The 22,880-nt window shown below is 38.1% G+C and overlaps 1 protein-coding gene across 2 annotated transcripts in view; it reads left to right on the top strand.

Annotated features, from left to right (window-relative positions):
• smg6 (SMG6 nonsense mediated mRNA decay factor) overlaps positions 1–22,880 on the top strand; it is a 77,623-nt gene that overhangs the window by 199 nt on the left and 54,544 nt on the right. Inside the window, exons 2-3 of one of the 2 annotated variants that reach the window (XM_067432743.1) lie at positions 13,481–15,608; positions 15,779–15,971. The exons of the other annotated variant lie outside the window; for it this stretch is intronic. Of the exons in view, the coding sequence (XP_067288844.1) occupies positions 13,481–15,608; positions 15,779–15,971 (2,321 nt within the window). The remainder of the gene's footprint in view (positions 1–13,480; positions 15,609–15,778; positions 15,972–22,880) is intronic. 2 annotated transcript variants of the gene reach the window in all.

The following is a 22,880-nucleotide window of genomic DNA, read 5'->3' as shown; positions in this document are numbered from 1 at the left end:
ACAAACCCTACTGTGACATGACACGTCAAACTTGGGGTTCAGTTTGCTAATAGCTAGCTAGCATAACGTTACCAGTTAACAACAGTTGTGTCGCTCATGTGGGTTGAGAGTGGCGCTTGTTTTGAAATAAATAAGTAAATGTTGCTGATTTTTCCTGGGTGAAAAATATAATAGTGTGTCGCTTAGCATAAACAACCTAAATAAGTTAACGCATTATACAGGCTATTGAAGGCGGCAACTTCCTAAATTAGATATAATTAAAGTGGAGAGTTTATAACTAACGTTAGCTAGCATCCAACCCCAACTCTTTAATTTTAAATAATTTGTTGATTAATACCGTGTATGTATGTGTAGTAAAAAGATTTTTTGTTGTTGTTTTTTTAAGCATGTGCAACAGGTTATTTTCCTCGGATGCCATAATCACAGCAATTTGGTGGATTTTGTTGATCAATAAAAAGTACTATGTTATCTATTTTTGTCTCCTATAATTAAGTATAAACAATCACCACTTCATAAATAACAGTTAAATAAAACAACAATTCTGATGACATGATTTAAAATGAGCCAAAACAACTCAAAATCTGTTGGTTTTATTAGCAGATAAATATTATAAACATTTTTGGGTGAATTATCCCTTTAAAAGTGTTATTGCCCAGTGAATAGTTGTATGTTTGATCTGTTCTCTTGGTTGCCTAAGACAAATTTCTTCTAAGGGGATAATAATAAGCATAATAATACATTATTTTCTTCTTTAGAGAACCAGGATTTATATGGTATACGTTCTAATTAGGGTTGCACGTTTGGGGGGAAATATATAATTGTGATTATTCTGGTTAAAGTTGCGATTTAAAATGAGATTAATATTATTAATTTTTTGAAAAATGTGTGTATATAACTTTTTGTGTTTATGACTATGGTATGACAAATTATTATTACTGTTATTATTATTATTATTAGTACATTATTATGATTATTAATTACTGCTAAAAATATTTGTAAAAATAAGAAATATTACCATTACAATAACATTTTCATAATTACAAATTAAAAACAGAGTATGTCAGAATAAATATAATAATGCTAATACTAATTATTATTGTTTATTTATTTATTATTATTATTATATTTTACAGAAAACTTATTTTACAAAAAAAATTATAGTTTGGGTTATATAGTAATATATGCAGACAGCCATGACTAAAAGCATTAGAAGGGTAAAGTAGGGCTCTATAACATCCATTTTATTTTATCCCAAACTCAGTTTTTTCCGTTTTAATTTTTGCAAATTCCGTTTTTTCTATTTTAATTTTTGCAGATTCCTTTTTTTTCTATTTTAATTTTTGGGAATTTAGTCATTTTTACCCTTTACTGTTATTTTAGTCAAAAAAGAGTGTGCTTTTAATGTTAATATAATCCGGTTGTTAAGGCTGACGTCACGCGGCAATGCTTCCGGGTCCAAACGCTCTATCTTATACCACAAGAAAAACTACAAACGGTGCTAATATACACACACAATGTGGTGTGATACTACAAAAAAAGCTATAATCATAACCTTTTTCTCCATACCAAAATTCCAGATGGCCAGACAGTGATTCATCTTTTTTAAATCGTTAAAATAGGAATGTATGTGACGCTGTGAGCACAGAGACTGTTGTGTAGACTGTAAGTATTTAAAATGTTAAACTTTTTTAAACGTTTGATGTTTAATATGAATAAATCACGCTCATAAACGGGCGTCAATGGCATTCTCAAGTGAAACGAGTTGAGGCTTGGACCCAGAAACGGCGTTCCTTACGTCACGACTTAACAAGCGGATAGAACATAAAACAAAAAATAGGAATGACCTTAAATTTATTGAGGTAACAAACATCACATTTACTTTTTAAGACAAATACTGCATGATGCAACATACCACTGCACTTCAAGTACTTCAAATATTTATGGTTATGAGCGTTAAACTTTCCAGTAAAATACATTATAGTAGTTTATATAAGTTAAAATGAAAGTGCTCCATTAGCTTTTTCTTTCAAATAAAAAAATTAAAAAAGAACTAAAAAAAAAATCATAAGAATTATCTTTTACACACAGTACTATTAAGTAAAACATTTAAAGCTGAAAATGAACATGAAAAAATAACATATTTCACCATGAAATCATATAGTGAAATGTTCTGTGTGTTTAACAATCACCATTATGATATCCAGAGCTTTGAAAAATAAAAATACATGAAAACACAACACTGCCTGAAGTTTTTTTCCCCAACTTCGAAGGCCCCTTTAAATTATTAAAACTAGATACTTATCTTAACTTTAAGGTTACTTTTATCATGTAAACTACCCATATACAGCATGTTATATGTGTTTGGAACAGAAGGGAAAACGGTCGCATTTGCAGCAGATATGCATTGCTGTCTAATGTGCCCATTATAAATCAAAGCAGGAGATGACAGGGGTCAAGAAGAACACCGGAAAATCTGACAGAATGGACAATATTTGTCTGTCTGTGCAATACACGAGCCGCGGTTTAGCTGCGCGCGACCAATGCTGCCTGAGCACAACGAGCGCGCGGCTCCCGCTCTCCATACGCAAAGCTTCTGCGCCGCCTGCGCGTGCAGTGTGAAACCGCCGTTAGCGTCGAGTTTATTAACTTTTTCGCTACCGAAAGCAGAGCCGTGGATACCAACTTCGCCATACTTTCATTGTTTTGAAGGGTGAGCTGAAATGACGGGAGGGGTTGTGTCGCGAAGATTTGCTTCCCACGGTCTGCACTTTCCTCAGACATAGGCTACGTTCTCCACCCACACGACACAGAATTCATTACAAATATGTAAAAATCCGGGGAAATCTGCGTTAACACCAGATTCCGCGTTTATATGCAGATTCCGCGTTAATATCCCAATTACGCGATTCTGTCCGCGATTCCGTGATCGCGGAAATTATAGGGCCCTACATTTATACTGCATGGTTCTAGTGACTCAATTCCGATTTTTTTTTCCTCTCATGTGGCACAGATCGGATATGACGTGAACGTGTAAGCAGTAAAAAAACGCATGAATTCCGATATCCTCAGATCGGATTCAGGCCTCAGGCCTCTGTGGTAGGGCTGGGCGATATGGCCCAAAAAAAAAATCCCCGATTTTTTCACCAAAAATTCGATTTACGATTTAAAACGATTTTTTCCCCCTCCTACTTAAAATCAGTCTGCAGATGACAAAGAAATTGTTCAAAACAAGTTTTAACTTTATTTTGTTTAGGTAAAATTAAATATTTGCAGCTTGGTAGAAGTGCAAAACTTTCAGCATGTGAATAACTCCCGACTATTCCACAGTATAAATGGGCACCATATCTTTTGCAATATACAGTATACATATCAAAGGTTTATGAATTGATATGCAGATAAAATTAACTTTTATTAAAAACAGTAATGTGCAAAAAAAAGTATAGGGAAAATTTAAATGTAGCCTAATGCTCTTATTAAATATAGATTAGCATTGTTCTTCAATAGCCTCACACTGAACTGATCGACAGCTTCAGTGATTATTAAAGGAGCTCTTTACTTTACTGTAATTTAGTCACAATTTGAAGAAAAGTTTAGTTTTTCCTGAGACTGTGACTTCGTACTTTCCATACATTAGGGAGTGAAAATCGCTAATAAATCAATAAGTGCTCTTCTGCTGGTTATAGTGGTGGGCATTTCATATCTTTTTTTAAAATAAAAATGCTACAAAATGGATTACACATTTAAAAAAAGTAAACTAAAAAAAACATTCGACTATTTCTTTCACAAGACCCCTTTAAACTTTTAGTTTTACAAACCATCACATTAAAAATAACATTACAATCGGATATCTAGAGCTTTGAAGTGCTGGAAATAAGTGTGAAGCTCTTGAAAACCATTGGAAAGTGCTTGAATTTCAATCTCAAAAGGTTGTACGAATCCTGAGATAAATAATGACAACAACAACATTAAATCCATGTGGTTTTACTACAGTACAATCGTGGTAAATGTTGGTGTTTTGTGACTGAAACCCCTGACCTTCGCTCAGCTCTGTTTGATCTGATATCTGTGGTTTATAACAGAATTCTGCGCCGACCGCTTCCACTAGATCACAGTAGCGATGGTGTGTTGATTTAAACGGTCTCTCACTGGATCACCAGCGCTGTGTATCGTGTCTGTCACGAGATTGGCCCGTGTGTGAGCTCGCGCTGCGTTCGTGTCAGCGCAGCTTTAAATGAGTATAGCGCCTACCGCGGTTCCGTTCAGACTTCAAACACACTTTGCAGCGGGGTATTGTTAATTGTTCTGTGAAAAACTGAACCAATTACGAATGACACGGTATGTTGTTAGACGCGATCCTTGTTGTTTGTGTACCTCTGTGGCAAACGCGCGCGGGGAGGGCTGAGCCATTACGGGAGCTCAGAGGGGAGCGTCGGCGGATTTGAAAGAGAAAACCGATTTTCATTCACAAAAATCGTCGTAAACTAAAAACTCGAATTAATTCATAAAATCGATTTATCGCCCAGCCCTACTCTGTGGTAATAAATCCGATATGATTCGGATGGATGCATTAGCGTCTGCCATGTAAGCGGTCAAAACGGATATTCCCCAGTAAATGCGAGTCGTACGTCATTGAAAAAAGGACGGAGGGGAATGACGTCAACTCAGGTGGACACAAACTGCGATCCAGTGTTGCCAAGTCTGCGGTTTTCATGAGGAATTGGGCTACTTTAAATAAGTTTTGAGTTGCAATTGGACGGGTTTTGTTATGAAAACATGGCAACCCCGTCAAGTGGTCTCTTTTTCTCCGCTTTACGAGAGAAATGTTTTGCCGACTTTAAAGATGTGTGGAACAGTGCAGACAGCAAAACATTGTGCAATCATTTTGTCTGCGTCCATTGCATATCAGTTGTGACAGACTTGATGATCCTCTCGCAATTCCCATGACTGAAGCGCTTCCTTTAAGCTTTGAGCTATCATCTCTCTCGTGTGATCCTCAGGAAAATAGGAAGTCTGCAGACATCTACTGCACAATGTCCAGTCTTTGATGAAGTGAATTTTTAAACTCATATATGGCTGTGTAGTTCGGCTTGTCCACAAATCAGTTGTTGTTGTTGAAAAGTATAAAGCCTTGCGAAGCTCCGCTTCAATTTTCTGTCTGCATTCTCCATACAACCGCGGCAACTCTACTTCACTAAAGTGCTTGCGGCTCGGCAATTCATATCTCAGATCAAGCGTTTTGATCAGATCACGAAATCCCTTCTTTTCCACTGTGTAAACTGGTGGCATGTCTTTACAGAAATGCATTGTAATGGCTTTCGTTATTTTTTTCCATCTGTGCGAGGTTTTGTCATATGCAGTGACTCTGGTAAATGATTCGGCCAAACTAGTTTGAGATTGTTTTTTGCTTTTAGCACCAGAGGTTGACAGAACACCTGATGTGGAGCGCATCTGTTTGACATGCATTCATTTAGATGATAAAACAAGTAACTCGTGCTACCGTGGCTAACGGTTACATTCGCTTGACACAGTTTGCAAATCGCATGTTTCTGCTCTTTGTTAGCCTTTGTATACCCGAACCACGTCCATACCACTGATGTCGTGCCTCTTTTCACAACAAGTTCCTCCTCCCGCTGCTCAGGATTGGTTTGTGGGATTTCTTTATCAGCATGCTTATCTTTCTCCATGTTTTTCTTCCTTTATACGCTAATGTGCAGCTTCACAATCTATATATATATATATATATATATATATAGAGAGAGAGAGAGAGAGAGAGAGAGAGAGAGAGAGAGAGAGAGAGAATCCTCATTAGTGCCTGTGCGGATCGGTCGAATGAGGCATTTATGTATATATATCTATGATCGCGCTGTTGTTTTGATCTTTTTCAGTGGAAGTAATAGCAGTAATGCAGAGTCTGCGCAGTAGGGAGATGGAAGTAGAGGCACGATATCACCCACACTCTCGCAGATGCAGAACAATTCATTATGTCGGTGTGAAGTAAACCGTTATGGAAATGTAGAAATTGAAGCTAAAGCTCCAATCTTCTCCTAAAAATTGCGAAAGAAAAGTCTGTTGGTGCCCAAGATGACTTCACTTAGAGAAGATAAAGTGTACTTTGATTGTTTAGTTTATCTCGCAAGTCTATTATAAAACACGAAGGGGTGGGGGTTATGAGCTAAAGATGGTAAATCAATACAAAACGCATGGTTTTGAGGAACGCTTTGTAATCTGTATTCACATAAAATTTTTAAAGCAACACAAATCATTTGCAAATGAAACACCACAGATTCAGATTGCCCTGCAAATTCTTAAAGCAAAGAACTATGATAATAAAAATATATTGTCTCTGGCTAGGGACATTCTAAAATGCTTAAAGGGATACTTCACTACCTTTTCATATTAAACTATGTTATTCCCTTAACTAAAACGAGTTGATACATACCTCTCTCATCTCAGTGCGTGCACTTAATCTCTCTGACGGGCAGTGACGATCTGATAGCATTTAGCTTAGCCCATTAAGCCCAGTTCATTCACTATGGAACCAAACAGAGATCAAGTTAAAAGTACCAAACACCTCCACGTTTCCACTATTTAAATACAGTTACACGAGTAGTTGAATGATCAAGTATGGTGACAAAATAAAACGTGTCGCGTTTCTAATCGGATTAAAAAGGAAAACTATAATGTATGGCGGAATATCACTTCTGAGAGTACTTCGGCTCGGCGCAGTAAAAAGTCCCGGCCGAAACATCTTTCCTCACACCTCCCCCTCACTCTCTCATTTCTGTCAATAGGGAGATGTGAGGGAAGATGTTTCGGCCGGGACTTTTTACTGCGTCGAGCCGAAGTACTCTCAGAAGTGATATTCTAAGCTAAAGCTAAATGCTATCAGATCGTCACTGCCCGTCAGAGAGATTAAGTGCACGCACTGAGACGAGAAAGGTATGTATCAACTCGTTTTATTTAAGGGAATAACATAGTTTAATATGAAAAAGCGGTGAAGTAACCCTTTAAAGGGGGGGGGGGGGGTGAAACACTGCTTCAGTCAATCTCATGTCAATCTTGAGTACCTATAGAGTAGTATTGCATCCTTCATATCTCCAAAAAGTCTTTAATTTTATTATATTTATAAAAGAAATATAGGCTGTACCAAGTCTTTCCGGAAAAAAACGAGCGGCTGGAGGCGTATCGTGTGGGCGGAGCTAAAGAATGACGAGCGCGGAGCTACAGCACGAGAGCTTCTGAAAGCTGTGACATCCTCAAACGCTACCCTAAATAAACCATAGCTATCAATCAGATTCAACTAATATATATATATTAGGCATGTGCCGATATCAATTTTTCATGTTGCGATTAATTGCTGACGTTTTATCACGATATACGATATTATCAAGATATTGAAATAAGTTGCAAAAAAAAGTGTTGCCATAGCATAACAGCTTTAAGAAATATTTTAGTATAACTAAATGTTTAAATACAATAATGCACCAAAAATATATACAGCTCTGGAAAAAAAATTGAGAGAAATCAATGTTAAGTGGTCTCTTGATTTTTTTTCAGAGCTGTAAAAGTAAAATTTTCAAACAGATTAAAGTGCAAAAGAATTAGGCTATAAAGAACAACAGGTAACAAATTACAATAAGGTCTCATTATTTAATGCATTAACTAAGACTGAGCAATAGCTACATTTGGTACAGAAAGTATAATGTTTTTGTTAATGTTAGTTAAGAAATACTGATCATTGTTAGTTTTATCTTAGGTCCATTGAAAAGGTTATTTTGATTTTGATTTTAATGTTATTAAACAGTAACTAAGAAATTAACATTACTTAGAATAATGATTTCTTTATAAGTATTTTTCATTGTCAGTTTGGTAATAATGAATTAACATGTTAACTAATGAAGTCGTATGTCTCAAAGTTTTACTGAACAATAACAAATAATTAGAACAGTTCTAATCATTAGGGCATGTTGTAGTCCAGATTAAAACATTAAAATGTTTAAGCTTGAAAATAAATAGCCTATTAAGTCTTTAAGTATTAAGTATTAGGTGCTGTGATGAACATTGAGATTACAAAAAACGAATGGCTGCTTTAAAAACTCCTTCACTAGCGGATGCTTTTGTTTGCGGGGTTTCTGGGGTAACCGCGGCATTCTGCCGTTCCATCAGCGCCCTCTGCTGTCACTGAGCGGCACTTCAGCAGCCCCGTCTCCTTCACCCATTCAGTCATGTACAAACGCACGTTGGGCTTGTTTACATCTGAGCGCGTCCATTTGACGCAGAACAGAGGTGTTGAGCATTTATACGGTTGTTGGGCAAAGTATTCTTGAGTGCATTATAAAAAAAAAATTAATTGTTAATAAATTATTATTTACGATATTTTAAAGTGCCCACGATAACAATATCGTTCCTATGCATTATCGTGATAAATCGCATTATCGAAAATCGGCACATGTCTAATATGCAGAATATGATGCAGAATCAGATCTGGAGGCTGAAATAAATTGAACAGGAGAAGCAGCAACATCAGGATGTCCGTGTCTGTGGTATGTACTGTAGTGGCCTGTCAACATTTGTGTGGGTTTACATTTGAAGCAGTTTTCCTTTTTTTTTTTTTTTTTTTTTTTTTTTTTTTTTTTTTTTGCTCAGTTTTACACCTGCTTCCAAAGCACGACCGTGAACCTTTATCGCTGGGACCGCTCCGTCAAAAACACACTTCTTTGGTAACTGTTGATTTCGTGAAGTCCTGACAGCAGTGGCCGTAGAGATCCACTATTGCGACCCGACTGAAGCGTAATGTTGTGACGCTTCCCGTCATTTCTGCGTTCAAATCGGTTCAAATGCAGCGCTGCCTTCCCGGAATGCTGTGCTGTAGCGTTGAAGTCGCTTGACGTCACCCATAGGAATAAAGTGAAGCGCGGTGCGACAGAAGTGTTGCGCGGACGACTGGATCTGCACCTGGGAGTAGTGTTTATGGCCGTCGTGCATTTCCTCTCTTGCTTTAGTCACACGCGCACCCTTCCGGGAGAAGAGCCCGTACAGCCCATACAAGGACACTCCGCTCTGTCGACGTCAAGCGGACCTATACTGGAAAAAAACTCTCCGAAACTTGTGAGAAACCGGAAGGAGTATTTTTGACACAGAAATAGTGAAGAGTAGGGATGCTCATTTCGGTTAATTTTCCTGACCGACAACCGATGCTCATGAATCGATTATTAACCGTTAACTGATAATATTATAATATTGAAATGCCATTACATAAAAATACACTTTGCGAGTGTCTATGACCCATTAAAAATACTTTTTTCACATGTTTATTTTACTGTGCAATAGTGTTGTCACGATACCAAATTTTTGACTTCGATATGATACCAGACTAAAATACCTCGATACTGATACTAAATGGATACCACGGTAAAAAAAAAAAGATAATATGAATAATATGACAACAGAACTTATTATTCATTGTTTTATTTTTTTTTACTAAAAATTCACTTGGCCAGCATGTTCCTGCCCTGGTTTTTGACCATTCCCTTCTGTTATTGCTATAATAACTACATGCCAGTGTGAAGATCTTCAGAGATCACATTATCAATCATGTTATCGGTCACTAACCCTTCAATTCTCAACAGGTTGGGATGACCAAAATCTTATTTTATGATACGAGTAATTTAATATTTTTATAAATCTAATCTTATAATTATAATATAGATTTTTAATTGTATCTGTTTTTAAAAATGTTATGCAAATTATTGCAAATAATGTATGTAAAAATGTATGCAAATTACTTTCTTGACTTGCAAAAAATGCAAATCAAGAAAGAAATTAAATAATCAAATATAAAACTGCTTACTTAGTCTTCACTCTATAATTTAACTATACACTGATTCTTAATAAAAATATTTTAGTTATTTAGCCAAGCATGTGGTGGTTTTCTATTTTTCATTGGTGTTTGAATAACATTAATCACACAGAAAATTAGGTCTGGTTTAAGACCTGCAGATCTAATTACCTCAGCTGTATACGCTCACTAAAGACGTATTCGACTGTGTTTACCGGAATACTCGCCAGACCATGCATTTTTACATATGGATGACCATTCAAACCCAAATAATAATCCGCGAAAGAACTGAATGCTGATCGCATGTTTGCTGTCTGAAAGGCGTTCAGGTCAGAGTTAAATAGCGCGAGCACATCCCACGCCGCGCTTTTTCTTCTCATGTGCGCATATTTCTGTTGCTTTCTCTGTCATGCGCTGCGCGTATATATTTTACTCTTCTACTACTTCCAATGTTTAGTGAATGGTGGAGGCGGAGCTTTGTACACACGTCCTGACACCTGCTGTCACATATCCACGCACATTAAGAAATACAGCTCATATTAGCGCCGTCCTCCTTAAAGTACCGGTACTAGTAAAAGTCTATATCGTACCGTTTGTAATAGCAGGGTATCGCTATACTGTTCTAGTACCGGTATATCGTGCAAAACTACTGTGCAAACTGCAGAACTGGTCAACAACAACATAAGCTGTGTCTCATTTCGTTAAATTTCGAAGGCTGCGTCCTCCGGAGGACACGTCCTGTGTAGGATGCAGTATACGGAGTGTCCTCAATCAGAATTAAACGAGACGTCCTTCGTAGGACACACAGGTAGGAAGTATCACGTTGCTATGCCAACAAGTTCAGCCTCGTTGCGCTCTCACAGCAGTTTATATGAATGAAAATTATTTATAACTTGAAAATTACTATGAAATGTTTCTTTTCTTGACAGCAATGTACTGTTCTAAACGTTTAAAATGCACTAAACAGTTGTAATTCTGTTTACCAAAACTATCTGTTTGAGGTAATAGAGCTTAAAAAAAACAGCAAAAAAAGCTTGAACTACTTATTTTAAACACCACACCTACGCTCGCATGTATATCTGGCGGTGGTGCCGTTTTATATATATATATATATACAATGACGGTTGTTAACGGAGACGCAAAGAATTGTGGGTTATCTTCAGCCGTGAAGGCTACACCTCATGTACACTCCGAAATCCTATGAAAGAAGGACGCACACTGAATATTTTCAATAAAATAATTACCAAATTGAGATGACAAAACAAAAATACACTGAATCCGTTGAAAGCTTTGAACAACTGGATTAGTTTTTTTCCCCGTCAAATAAAAATAGCAAGCCTACCTCAATCCACACCTTGACTAATTTTTAATTATTAAAAAGTAACATGTCTAAGTGATGTGGGTTAGTCTGACTGGAGCACAGCCTGTTGACAGTTAGACCCGCAGAAAAAAGCCTTAATTGTTTATTTTCGTCTGTCTCCGCAGTGCGGGCCTCGAGGCTCCGCAGATCCACTGACTTCATGCCCATCGTCTGTTCGGGGAAGTGTTTATAGTCAATGCACTCGCCGTTGTGCTGTTCTTTGAAACGACAGAGGGCGACTCTGAGTATTTATGTTCTATAAACCAACAGCGGCGAGAATAACACACGTGACAATGTTTACTTTAGTAAATGTGACCAAAACCACACTACGAAAAGCACTAAACAAATATTAAGGCTATAGATGGCACTGCCTGATGCCCGGGGAATACAGACACGGTCTCGCTAGAGTGGCCAGCCTCGGGGAGTGCTTTTCATTTGCTTTCCTCTGCCAGTCAGGAGCTTGCACTACTGCTGGTTTGTAATACCACGTAGCTTATTTTGCACGTAACTTCGTCACCCTTTCTGTCGAAATAGTCCCACACAGTAGGCTTCTTTCCCATTGCTTAATTTTGCAAAATATGTCTCTGTCGGCACGTATGGTTGCATGTGCTGATGCACTGCGTGAGTTAGCAAATACAGGTTTTTCTTAACCATGCAGCAAACAAACAAACAAAAATGCGTACCCCCCCCCCCAAAAAAAAAACAAAAAAACAAAAACAAAAAACAAAAACAAAAACAAAACTTTCAACTGTTCAACTGATAGTGTTTATCGGCCAAAATTCTTACTATCGGTTAATGGTTAAATGGTCAATGACCCTCATTTATTAGTCTTGCGTAGAAACGGGCTAATATGTTGGCGTAAGATTACTCCTCTAACCACCTGATTTATGAAGCTCTGAGCACCTCTGAAAACCATGTGTAGTACGCAATACTTTCCCTTGATAAATGCCGCGGCTGAAAACGATCGTCATTAGAATAACAAGTCCCTATATATTCAAGTCTCACACGGAAGACGGCAAAGAAGCGAAACTTCTCTGACGTGGAGCTCGAGACCATCACCAGGTGGAAAAAAACAAAATAGTTTTATTTGGGAATTTAAAGAGTGGGATTAAAGGCACCCCCCACAAAAACAAAATATGGGCTCAAATTACGAGTACTGTTCATAGTGTGGGGGTTGAGAAGCGCACTCCAGCAGTTTAAATAGCTGTTTGGATGAGAAATTACCTATCACAATGCATTATTTTACAGCACATGTTTTGTGCTGTAAACAATTAGCATTTAATTTCGGATCACGGCACATGTATTGGGGTGTACAATAGTGATGATGTGACGTGGAGTACCATTAATTCACATTAATAATTACATGACAATTTGTAAGATTCTTCTTCTTATTATTATTAGTGTTTTTATTAATAATGACACTTATTGTTATTTAGAAGAAGAATGTCATTATTTTATTATTATTATTTAAAAGAAAAAGAATGTCATTCTTATTATTTTGTCAGTCTGAATTATTTTCAGTCCCAGTCCGTGCACAGCTGCCGGGCCTAACCCTGAAACGTCAGGTAAAGCAACTGGAGGAATACATATGTCTACAAATCATATGCTTTGGTATAGTCACACAAATTAAACATTGAAGTCCATGTTGCACAAAAATAAACACTGAAGTTTATAATTACTATGTTGTTATTTACAGTGGGTCATACTATAGCATATGTTTGTCAGTGCGTTTTGCGGTGTTAGGATTTATTTTTCTGCGCATTTTCGCACTAACTGAAAACGTGCGTACACCACCTTGATTTGGCGTAGGATTTGAGTGTGCCGTACGCCAACGTCCATATTGATAAATCTCAAAGTCACCGTGGTTTTGGTTGTACGCAAGGTGTACTCTGAAAATTTGGTGTACACACATTTGATGAATGAGGGCCACTATGAGCATCCCTAGTGTAATGCGATATAGTAAAACATCCCCACCACCGCCAACGATATTATCGTTCATTGCATTGTTTTACTGTAAAAATTGTCAACAGCCAATTTTGGTGACATCGCCCAACCCTAGTACACACATGCACGCACACACACACACATATTTTATGTTAGATGCGATTAATAGATTTTACAGCCCTAATTCTCATCCAATAAATCATGAAAAAACTGGAAGAGTCCTGGGGCCTTCAAAAAAAATTATGGACAGTGTGAGGCATTGGAATTAAAAGGGCTGAGAAATCATTGCCCTAATGTACTGATTAGCCAATATAAAAATGTTCATATTTTTTTCTCAGAATTGCAAGAGGAAGGTAAGAAGCAACGTCAACGAGACAGTAAACGTCCAGACCTGAAGTTGTACAAACCTGGTTCTAGCCATCCACGCAGACATAAGGACAGCTCAGAAGGAGCTGGCCCAGACCCTCTGCACCCACCGGAAGATTGTAGTCTTGGTAATGATGTCAAAATGCCTGATGGCTCACCTACCAGTCTTGGATGCTTTCACATCCCTGATATAGACAGTGGAGACTTTCCAAATAACGGTCAGCCTGAATCAAATAACACTAAAGGACATGTAGGTGACAAGAGCCACCAGCTTGTAAATAGAAATGCTGTTAAAAGCATTGAAGCTGCTAGTACGCCAAGGTCACCAAAGCAGTCACGAAAGATGCGAAAGCCAGACCGTGAGATATATCAGCCAGGGGGGCGAAGGTCTCAAGGAAACAAAGAGACCGGGGTGAGCAAAGAATTAGATGGAGATCAAAGAAAAGAGGAAGAAATGGGTGGGAAATCTGTTGAATCACTTACTAAGAGTGAGAAAGAGGAAAAGCGCAGAAACAGGCGAGGGAAAAATGACAGGAAAATGCAAGAGTCCAAAGGAAATGAAGACTCCCTCTCTGTTAACAAAAATGAGAATAATGTTGTGAATATCACTGGTAACGTAAGCGAACTCCAACTAGAGTCTGAGGAAGGTAGAGATGGAAGTGAGCAGGATGGTACAAACCTAAGAAAACCTAGTGGGGAAGGGCGAAGAAGCCAAGCAGGTGGAGGGAATGGAGGGACTGGAGAAGACAAAAAGAAAGAGAGGGGTAATGGGAAGTCCAAAGCAGGAAGGGAGAAAGGTAACAACCAGGTCTTTGCTAAGAAAGGGGGAGGGAAAGGTCCAGAGGCAGCTCAACCTGAAGTTAAAAGGCAGAGGAATGTTGGCACAAAGGAGTTGATCCTTAACCAGAACAGGCTAAAAGAGAAAGAGAAACCATCTGAGAGAACTGATTCAAACATAGTCAACTCTGCCTCAAAGCGGTACTCTCAGTCAGACATCCGACGACCTCGAACCCGCACATACAGCACGAGTTCAGCCAGTAGCGGGACCAGTATGGATGGTTTGGCTGAAGCTGAGAGACTTCGAGGAGAGAGTCAGCAAATGTCGGCATGCACTGCAGAGAGGACCACTGGAAAGAGGGACTTTGTCCGAGGGAGCCAGGGCCGCCCAAGGAGACGCACGGCACGGACCTTGTCCTCTACTGATTCGCTGGAGGAAAATGAGGCGTGGGAGCGAGAAGATAGAAGAGGCAGAATTTCTGATGAAGCCAAGAGCACCCACATGTGTCCTGATGGGGACGGAAGAGGCCAAAGAGCGCCTGCGCCTTGTGGTCGAGGAGGAATCTTAAGAGTTTCTTTGGATAAGCGTTCAGCTGAAGAGCAAGCAAGCCGAAAAAACACTAGAGGCCGTGGGAGGGGCATCCTAGTGCTTCCTGCCCACACTGATTTAACTTTAACCCCTGAGCCCGGGCCTCAGATTGGAGGAATGAGAGGAGGAATGGGTCTGGGCAGAGGAAGAGGTGGACGTGGAGGAGGGACAAGACGACTTTGGGATCCGAATAACCCGGATAAGAAACCAGCGTTGGTATCGAGCCAACAATCCCAGCATGCATCTATCCAGCAGGCGTTATACTTGCAGCAGGGTGGATGTGGGCCGCTGCACTTCCTGGATACTGATGATGAGACTGCAGGAAGTCCTCCTGTCCACCAAGGGGAGTATTTTCAAAACCAGCAGGCGGCTGCGATGGCATACTATAAATTCCAGAATTCTGACAACCCCTATTGCTATCCGCTATCAGCCAGTTCACCAAACACCCCGTCACGCTATCCTTATCCTTATCACATTCCCTACCAAATTCCTGGATCTAATGGGCTCTATCCCACCTCCCCTATGCCACCTTATTATGGACCCTATGGGCAAGGTGGGCCAGGTTATCCCACTCCAGCGAGATCTAGTCTCACTCCAGAAGAGGCAGAGGTACAGACCAGAGGAGAGCTGGGAAAGTTGCTTAGACTGGCTGACAGTCAGGAACTCCAACTCAGTAACCTACTGTCCCGGGAACGACTGAGCCCAGAGGGGCTGGAGAGAATGGCCCAGCTCAGGTGTGTATTGATAGTTAAACATTTTAAATAGGAAAACATGATAATTGTTGTAATAGAGTTCTACTGTTACACGTTTTATGCTATTGTCTCATAATGGACATTATTCCAGTTGGTTGAATTTTTAAAATAATTTTTTTAACTTGTTTTCATTTTTTCTGATGTTTATGCAGGGCTGAACTCCTTTCATTATATGAGCGAGTGATTTTGACAGATATAGAGTTCTCTGACTCTCAAAATCTGGATCAGGCCCTGTGGAAAAATGTGTTTTACCAGGTGATAGAGAGGTTTAGGCAGCTACTGAAAGACCAGACCTCAGACACAGCCCCACAGATCAAAACCATGCTGATGACCATTCTGGAAGAGGTAGATATGCACGAAGTGGTCTATATCCCCACTTATGAATTTCCTTGTCATTGTCTTTATTTATTTTTCCTGATATTACATTTACACCACCATTGAAAAGTTTGAGTCAATAAGACAACAAAGAAATGTATAATGTTTAAAAAAAAATCTATGCATCTATTCTGAAAAAAGAATCACAGTTTCCAGAAAAATATTAAGCAGCACACGTTTTCCACATCAAGAATGATTTCTTAAGGATCATGTGACACTAGACTGGCGTAGACATGTGCCAATCTTCGGTAATGCGATGTATCACAATAATGAATATGCACAATACTGTTATTGTGGGCACTTCAAAATACCGTAAATAATAATTTATTAACAATTATTACATTTTTTATAATGCACTCAAGAATACTTTGCCCTTCAACCGTATAAATGCTCAACACTGCTGTATTCTGCGTCAAAGGGACACGCACTCAGATGTCAATGAGAAGCACATGAACGAGTGAAGGTGACGTGCTGCTGAAGTGCCATTCAGTGACAGCAGAGGGCGCTGATGAACTGCAGAATGCAGCGGTTTCCCCGAAAAGCATCCGCTAGTGAAGTTTTTAAAACAGCCATTCGTTTTTTGTAATCTCTTAATGTTGTTCATCACAGCACCAAATACTTAAAGGCTTAATAAGCTATTTATTTTCAAACTTAAACATTTTTATGTTTTAATCTGGACTAAAACATGCCCTAATGATTATAATTTTTTGTCTTATTTGTTATTGTTCAGTAAAACTTTGAGACATACGACTTCATTAGTTAACATGTTAATTCATTATTACCAAACTGACAATGAAAAATACTTATAAAGAATTAATTATTCTAAGTAGTGTAAATTTCTTAGTTACTGTTTAATAACATTTAAATCAAAAACTAACATTACCAAAAACATTATACTTTCTGTAACAAATGTAGCTATTGCTCAATCTTAGTTAATGCATTAAATAATGAGACTAATTTGTTACCTGTTGTTCTTTATAGCCTAATTATTTTGCACTTAAATCTGTTTGAAAATTGTACTTTTACAGATCTGGAAAAAAATTAAGAGACCACTTAACATTGATTTCTCAACTTATTTCAACATCGTGATATCGTATATCATGATAAAAGCTTCAGCAATGAATCGCAACATGAAAAATTGATATCGGCACATGTCTAGACTTGCATAATGATGCTGAAATTTCAGCTTTTCCAGTACAGTAGGGATGCTCATTTCGGTTAATTTTCCTAACCGACAACCGCTACTCATTATCTGATTATTAACCGTTAACTGATAAGATTATAATATTGAATTGGCATTAAAGAAAAATAGGCCCCACCTTATATTAGGTGGCGTTAAGTACTATGTACTTACATCAAAAAATAAGTATAATGTAATTACTGTGTAAAAATTGTATTGCAAAACACCTTTGCTGATATTGAGGTGGGATAAGGGTAAAGTTAGGGACAGGTGTGGTTTGTGGGTCAGTTTAAGGGTAGGTTTAGGTGTAAGGGAAGGGTCAACAATGTAATTACAAATGTAACAGAATTTAATTACGGATGTAATTACATGCAGGTATGTAAAAACATGTATATACACAATGGCCCTCATTTATCAATCTTGCGTAGAAACGGGCGTATATGTTGTCGTAAGATTATGCTTACACTCCTCTCACCGCCTGATTTATGAAGCTGTGCACACCTCTGCAATCCAGGTGTACGCAATACCTGCCCTTGATAAATGCCGCGGCTGAAAACGATCGCCTTTAGAATAACACACCCCTATATATTCAAGTCTCCGCCTCCCCCACACCCTCATTTTACGCCATGGACACACGGAAGACGAAAAGAAGCGAAACTTCTCCGACGTGGAGATCGGGCGCACCTCAATCATCTTACTAGTCCACTAGTCAGGGCACTGATTAGGACATAAGTCAATGGGCTGACTCCCTGATCAGTGCCCTGACTACTGAACTATTGAGATGATTGAGCCCATCGAGACCATCACCAGGGAAGTTGAAAAAAGCGAAATTGTTTTATTTGGGAGTTTAAAGAGTGGGATTAAAGGCACCCAAAAACAAACAAATATGGACCCAAATTACGAAGTGTGGAGGTTGAGAAGCGCACTCCAGCAGTTTAAAGCTGTTTGGATGATAAACATTACATTATTTTACAGCACATGTTTTGAAACAATTAGCATTTAATTTCGTATCATGGCACATGTATTGGAGTTTACGATATGATGATGTGATGTGGAGTAGCCTACCATTCATTCACATTAATAATTGCATGACAATTTGTAAGATTCTTTTTATTATATTATTATGATTTTTATTATTAATGACACTTATTGTTATTTAGAAGAAGAATGTTGTTATTATTTATTTTATTAATATTTAAAATAAGAAGAATGTAATTTTCATTATTTTGTCGGTCTGAATTATTCAGTCTCAGTCCAGCTGCCGCACAGGCTCGCAACTGAAGGAATACATGCCTCAAATGCTTTGGTAGCTTATAGTCACATAAATTAAACATTGAAGTCTACGTTGCACAAAAATAAACACTGAAGTTTATAATTACAATGTTGTTGTTGGTGTTGTTGTTGTTTTTTACAGTGGGTCATAATATAGTATATATTTGTCAGTGCGTTTTGTGGTGTTAGAAATAGTTTTTCTGCGCATTTTCACACTAAATCAAATGTGTGTACACCACCCCCTGAGCTGGCGTAGGATTTGAGCATGCCGTACGCCAACGTCCATATTGATAAATCTCAAAGTCACCGTGGGTTTGGGTGTACGCAAGGTGTACGCTGGAAATTTGGTGTACACACTTTTGATAAATGAGGGCCAATAAGTATCAAATGATTAATTACAATGTTAGTACATAGTAGTTAAGGCCACCTAATATAAAGTGGGTCCGAAAAATACAATTGACGAGTGTCTGTGACCCGTTTGAAAAAGCTTTTTTTTCACAGCTTAATTTTACTGTGCAAACAGCAGCATAAAGACTGACACCACTCCAACAACAACCTAGATTCGCTCAACAACAACCTATATTCTGTTTCATGTACCTGCAGTGTTTCTGACAACAGAGAAAAACAGAATAAAATAAATAAAAAGCATAAAATAAATAGGCCTACACTAAATATTTTTAACTTAAATAATTACCAAATTAAGTTGACAAAACGAAAATACACTGAAGCCTTGAAAATACCTCAATCCATACCTTGTATGGTTTTTATTTTTTTAAAAGTAACATGTCTAAGTGATATGGGGTTAGTCTGGAGTGCAGTCTGTTGCGCAGCAGAAAAGACCCTCTTAAGCATTTTTATATGTTCGTATGGCTCCGCAGCACGAGCCTCTACCATTGCGGACCTACAGTTAAAATCTAAGCTCAAAAATTAGTTTTCTAATGAAAACTGTCATTCGAGAAATGAATACAGGTTTGGAACAATATTAGAGTGAATAAATAATTACATAATTTTAGAGGTGAACTGTACCTTTAAGGACAGCATTGAAGACCTGCGTGCATTTAATAATGACACATGCCGATTTTACTTTCACTTAAGACATAACCGACTCTGTTTATGTAAACCATGTGTGTATTTGACAGTATTATCAAGGTAAGACAAGTACAACTACTTAGTTCTGTAATCACGTGTTTGACAGGCGTTTAGTGCGCGCGCTCGGAAAAGTGCATAAGCACGCAAATAAAATGTTTAATGTAAATGTTTAACAATGTTTAACAAATTTAAAATGTTTAACCGGCAAGGCTTTAAAACGCATTCAAAAAATGATATTTCGTGATTGTGAATAATTATAGTGTTAATTCTACCACTAACGTGTGATTTGAACGTATGTCGCGTTGTTCAGTATATTGGGATGGAGGCAAATGATTAGGGTTGGATACCGAAAACGGTATGTACTGGTATGTTTAAAATGAAAATGTCGGTGAGATGCGCGTGTGTGTCGGTGAGATGCGCGTGTGTGTCGGTGAGATGCGCGTGTGTGTCGGTGAGATGCGCGTGTGTGGGTGAGAAGAGCGTGTGTCGGTGAGAAGCGCGTGTGTCTGAGATGCGCGCGAGAGCGAGTAAGTGTGAGTGTGAGTGTGAGTGTGAGTGTGAGTGTGAGTGTGAGTGTGAGTGTGAGTGTGAGTGTGAGTGTGAGGGCCATGTAATACAAAAATAATAGTCCAATCAATTGAGGGTAGATGAGAAATAAATAATTGTTTATTTGATAAAGACGTACTTGAATCAGTCTGGTTGCCGCTTTCAAATAACCCCTCCCTCATGTGAAGTAAACTGACAGCAGGTCAGGCTAGATATGACACCTGAGCTGAGAAAGCGAATGCAAATCTTTCTCACCATCTTGCGTAATGACCAAATACAAGTATAATATACCCAATTGCACTAAAAGAGTTAATAACAGTAATGTGAACTCTGATGTCAGACTGCATGTGTTTGTTGCCTGTCAGTGCGAGTGTATTGAATGTATTATTTCTAGGCTCATTAGCCTACTCTTGAACGATCAAATGTATACATTATGCATATGTCCATATCCTGACTTGAGTAAAAAAGTTTGGGATGTGTCCGTAAGTACTGGATCTGCGCATTAGTAAGTTCTCAAAGTGAAAGCAAACTAACATAGCTTAACAACAACATAAACGGGGAAAACAGCACAAAGCACTATTTGTAGATATGCATCTTTATGTTGTATTTATTTGTCCTATTGTCATTTGTTTATAAGTATATATTTTATTAATTACCGTTTACTTGATTAAGTAAATACTTGAAAACTTTTTACTTGTATTAAGCAATTGCTTCTTGCTGTGGTTTACTTGTAGGCGGCCGCTTATATGGGGGGGGGGACACCTAACCCAAAAAAAATTCTCACAAAAGGTTTTTCAGCTGTTTTTTGTAGTATTAGGTGTCCTTAATAACATTATAAAAGTTTACCAAAGTTTGACCACTAGAAAGGTGTAATTTTCAAGATGGCATCCAAGATGGGCAGGAAGGCCTTACAATATCCTATCTCCTTCATTATTTGACCTAGCCAAGTAATCTTGGTGTCTAAATTGCTTGTCTAAATTGCACTGACATAATTACATACTTATGGAATACATGTTTTTGTTAGATTACTGTAAGGTTTTATCTTTGTTTTGGGTTACAACCAGAGATGTAAACGAATATGTCATGTAACTCCTCCTACTCCAATACGTGTTTTTGGACACATACACAGACATGGCATTCAATGTTAAAGTTATTGCACCCAAAAGTAACTTAAATTTGAGTTGTATAACTTTGATCATAAACAACTCTGAATTAGCCCAAAACAGAGGCCTGTGTGTGAACCCTCTAAAATGGTCACTCATTTCAATATGTATAAGGTAATACATATTTAATGCATCATCTATTGATGTTTTGAGTATAAAGGTGGCATTATACTAAACCCAGCAAAACTAAATTCACAATTTTCAGTGATGGTGGAAGAGGCTAGTACAGGGGTCTTCAACTAAAATAGCTTGGGGTCCAGAAATAAAACCTTCTCACCGGCCGAGGTCCGGACAGTTATATACCTAAAAACATGAATCGATGTCTTTTTGCCAGACTAAAGAAATTAGTGTAGATTAAAATGTCTTTATTGAACAAAATGTAATATGTTCTCATATAGATAAAGTATGTCTTTTCATTTTTTTAAAGCAAACATAGGTAATCCTGTATTTAATTTTGAGGTTATTCTGTTTGCATTGGTACAAAATATCTAATTCAACCAGTAGCCATGTCTGACAAAAATATGATGAATGAAAAAATGCCTTCATCTCTAATTCTGCACTGAAAATACATTAATTTCAACATTACTAGCAACTAAAGTGCTTTTTCTGCTGAACTGAGATAAACAGTAACAATCAATGAACACAAACCCTCCTGGTTAAAAAACAAAACAGAAATCTCATAACATAATGTTATGTTCATTCACATGTATAGCCTACATTTAGTTAGGTAGAGACTATCTTCAGCACTGCTCTCTCTGTACTTCAAATTGCACTGGTAAAAAATCATTAGCAATATCATCCAGAAACACAAACAGGCAAAAATAAGGTGCCACCAGTGTTGGAAAAATGAAAAAGTCCACAAAATATTTTATCTCTTTATTTCAACTGTTCCTTTAAATCCAGAAGAACGTAAATAACCTCTCAAAAGGCTGAGCTGAGTTGAACTTAAAGATGGAATGGAAGCATAAACATTCCTTGTTCCAAAAAAAAAAAATAATAATAATAATAAAAAAGTGAATATAGCTACATTGTCTGAACTTCTGTGCATGTGAGAAATTGGCTCATTTATTTTCTGCGCCCTTACCTCAGACTGCTGAGGATAAAGGGGTCTTTAAAATGTGTATGGCTGAATCAGAAATCGCCCCTATACCCTAAATAGGGCATTATTTGAGGGGACAGCCATTTGTAGTGGCGTCCGAAACCACAGTGGACATGTTTGAGTGTACTCACATGTTGCACCGCAATAACGAGTGTACAGCCGATGTACACACAACAGCTGTCCGACTTCACGCACTCGTTTTCATTCACTCCTTCAAGTGAACTGTAATAGTGGACTAACGTAGGGAATAGTGGATGAGGGTTAAGGGGCCAATTTCTGATTCAGCCTCTGTTTTGCGCGCCGCTTTCTTCAGTCTCTTCACTGCGCGTCTAAACATGTAGTGAGCATAGTAACGTAGCCGCACACCGGACTGAAGCTCATGGGCGCGTCTCAGGATCTCACACTGGACGCTCACATACGCGCGAGCTCAGTTTTGAATCGACTTCTGACAGAAGAGCTGCACGATGTATTACATTTATATTATATTTCCCTCAAATCCTCCATGTACATACTGATTTCACCCTGTGCTA

This window comes from Pseudorasbora parva, chromosome 23 (assembly GCF_024679245.1).
Source record: "Pseudorasbora parva isolate DD20220531a chromosome 23, ASM2467924v1, whole genome shotgun sequence".
Taxonomy (NCBI): Eukaryota; Metazoa; Chordata; class Actinopteri; order Cypriniformes; family Gobionidae; genus Pseudorasbora; species Pseudorasbora parva.
This window is presented reverse-complemented; position numbering and strand designations above follow the sequence as displayed.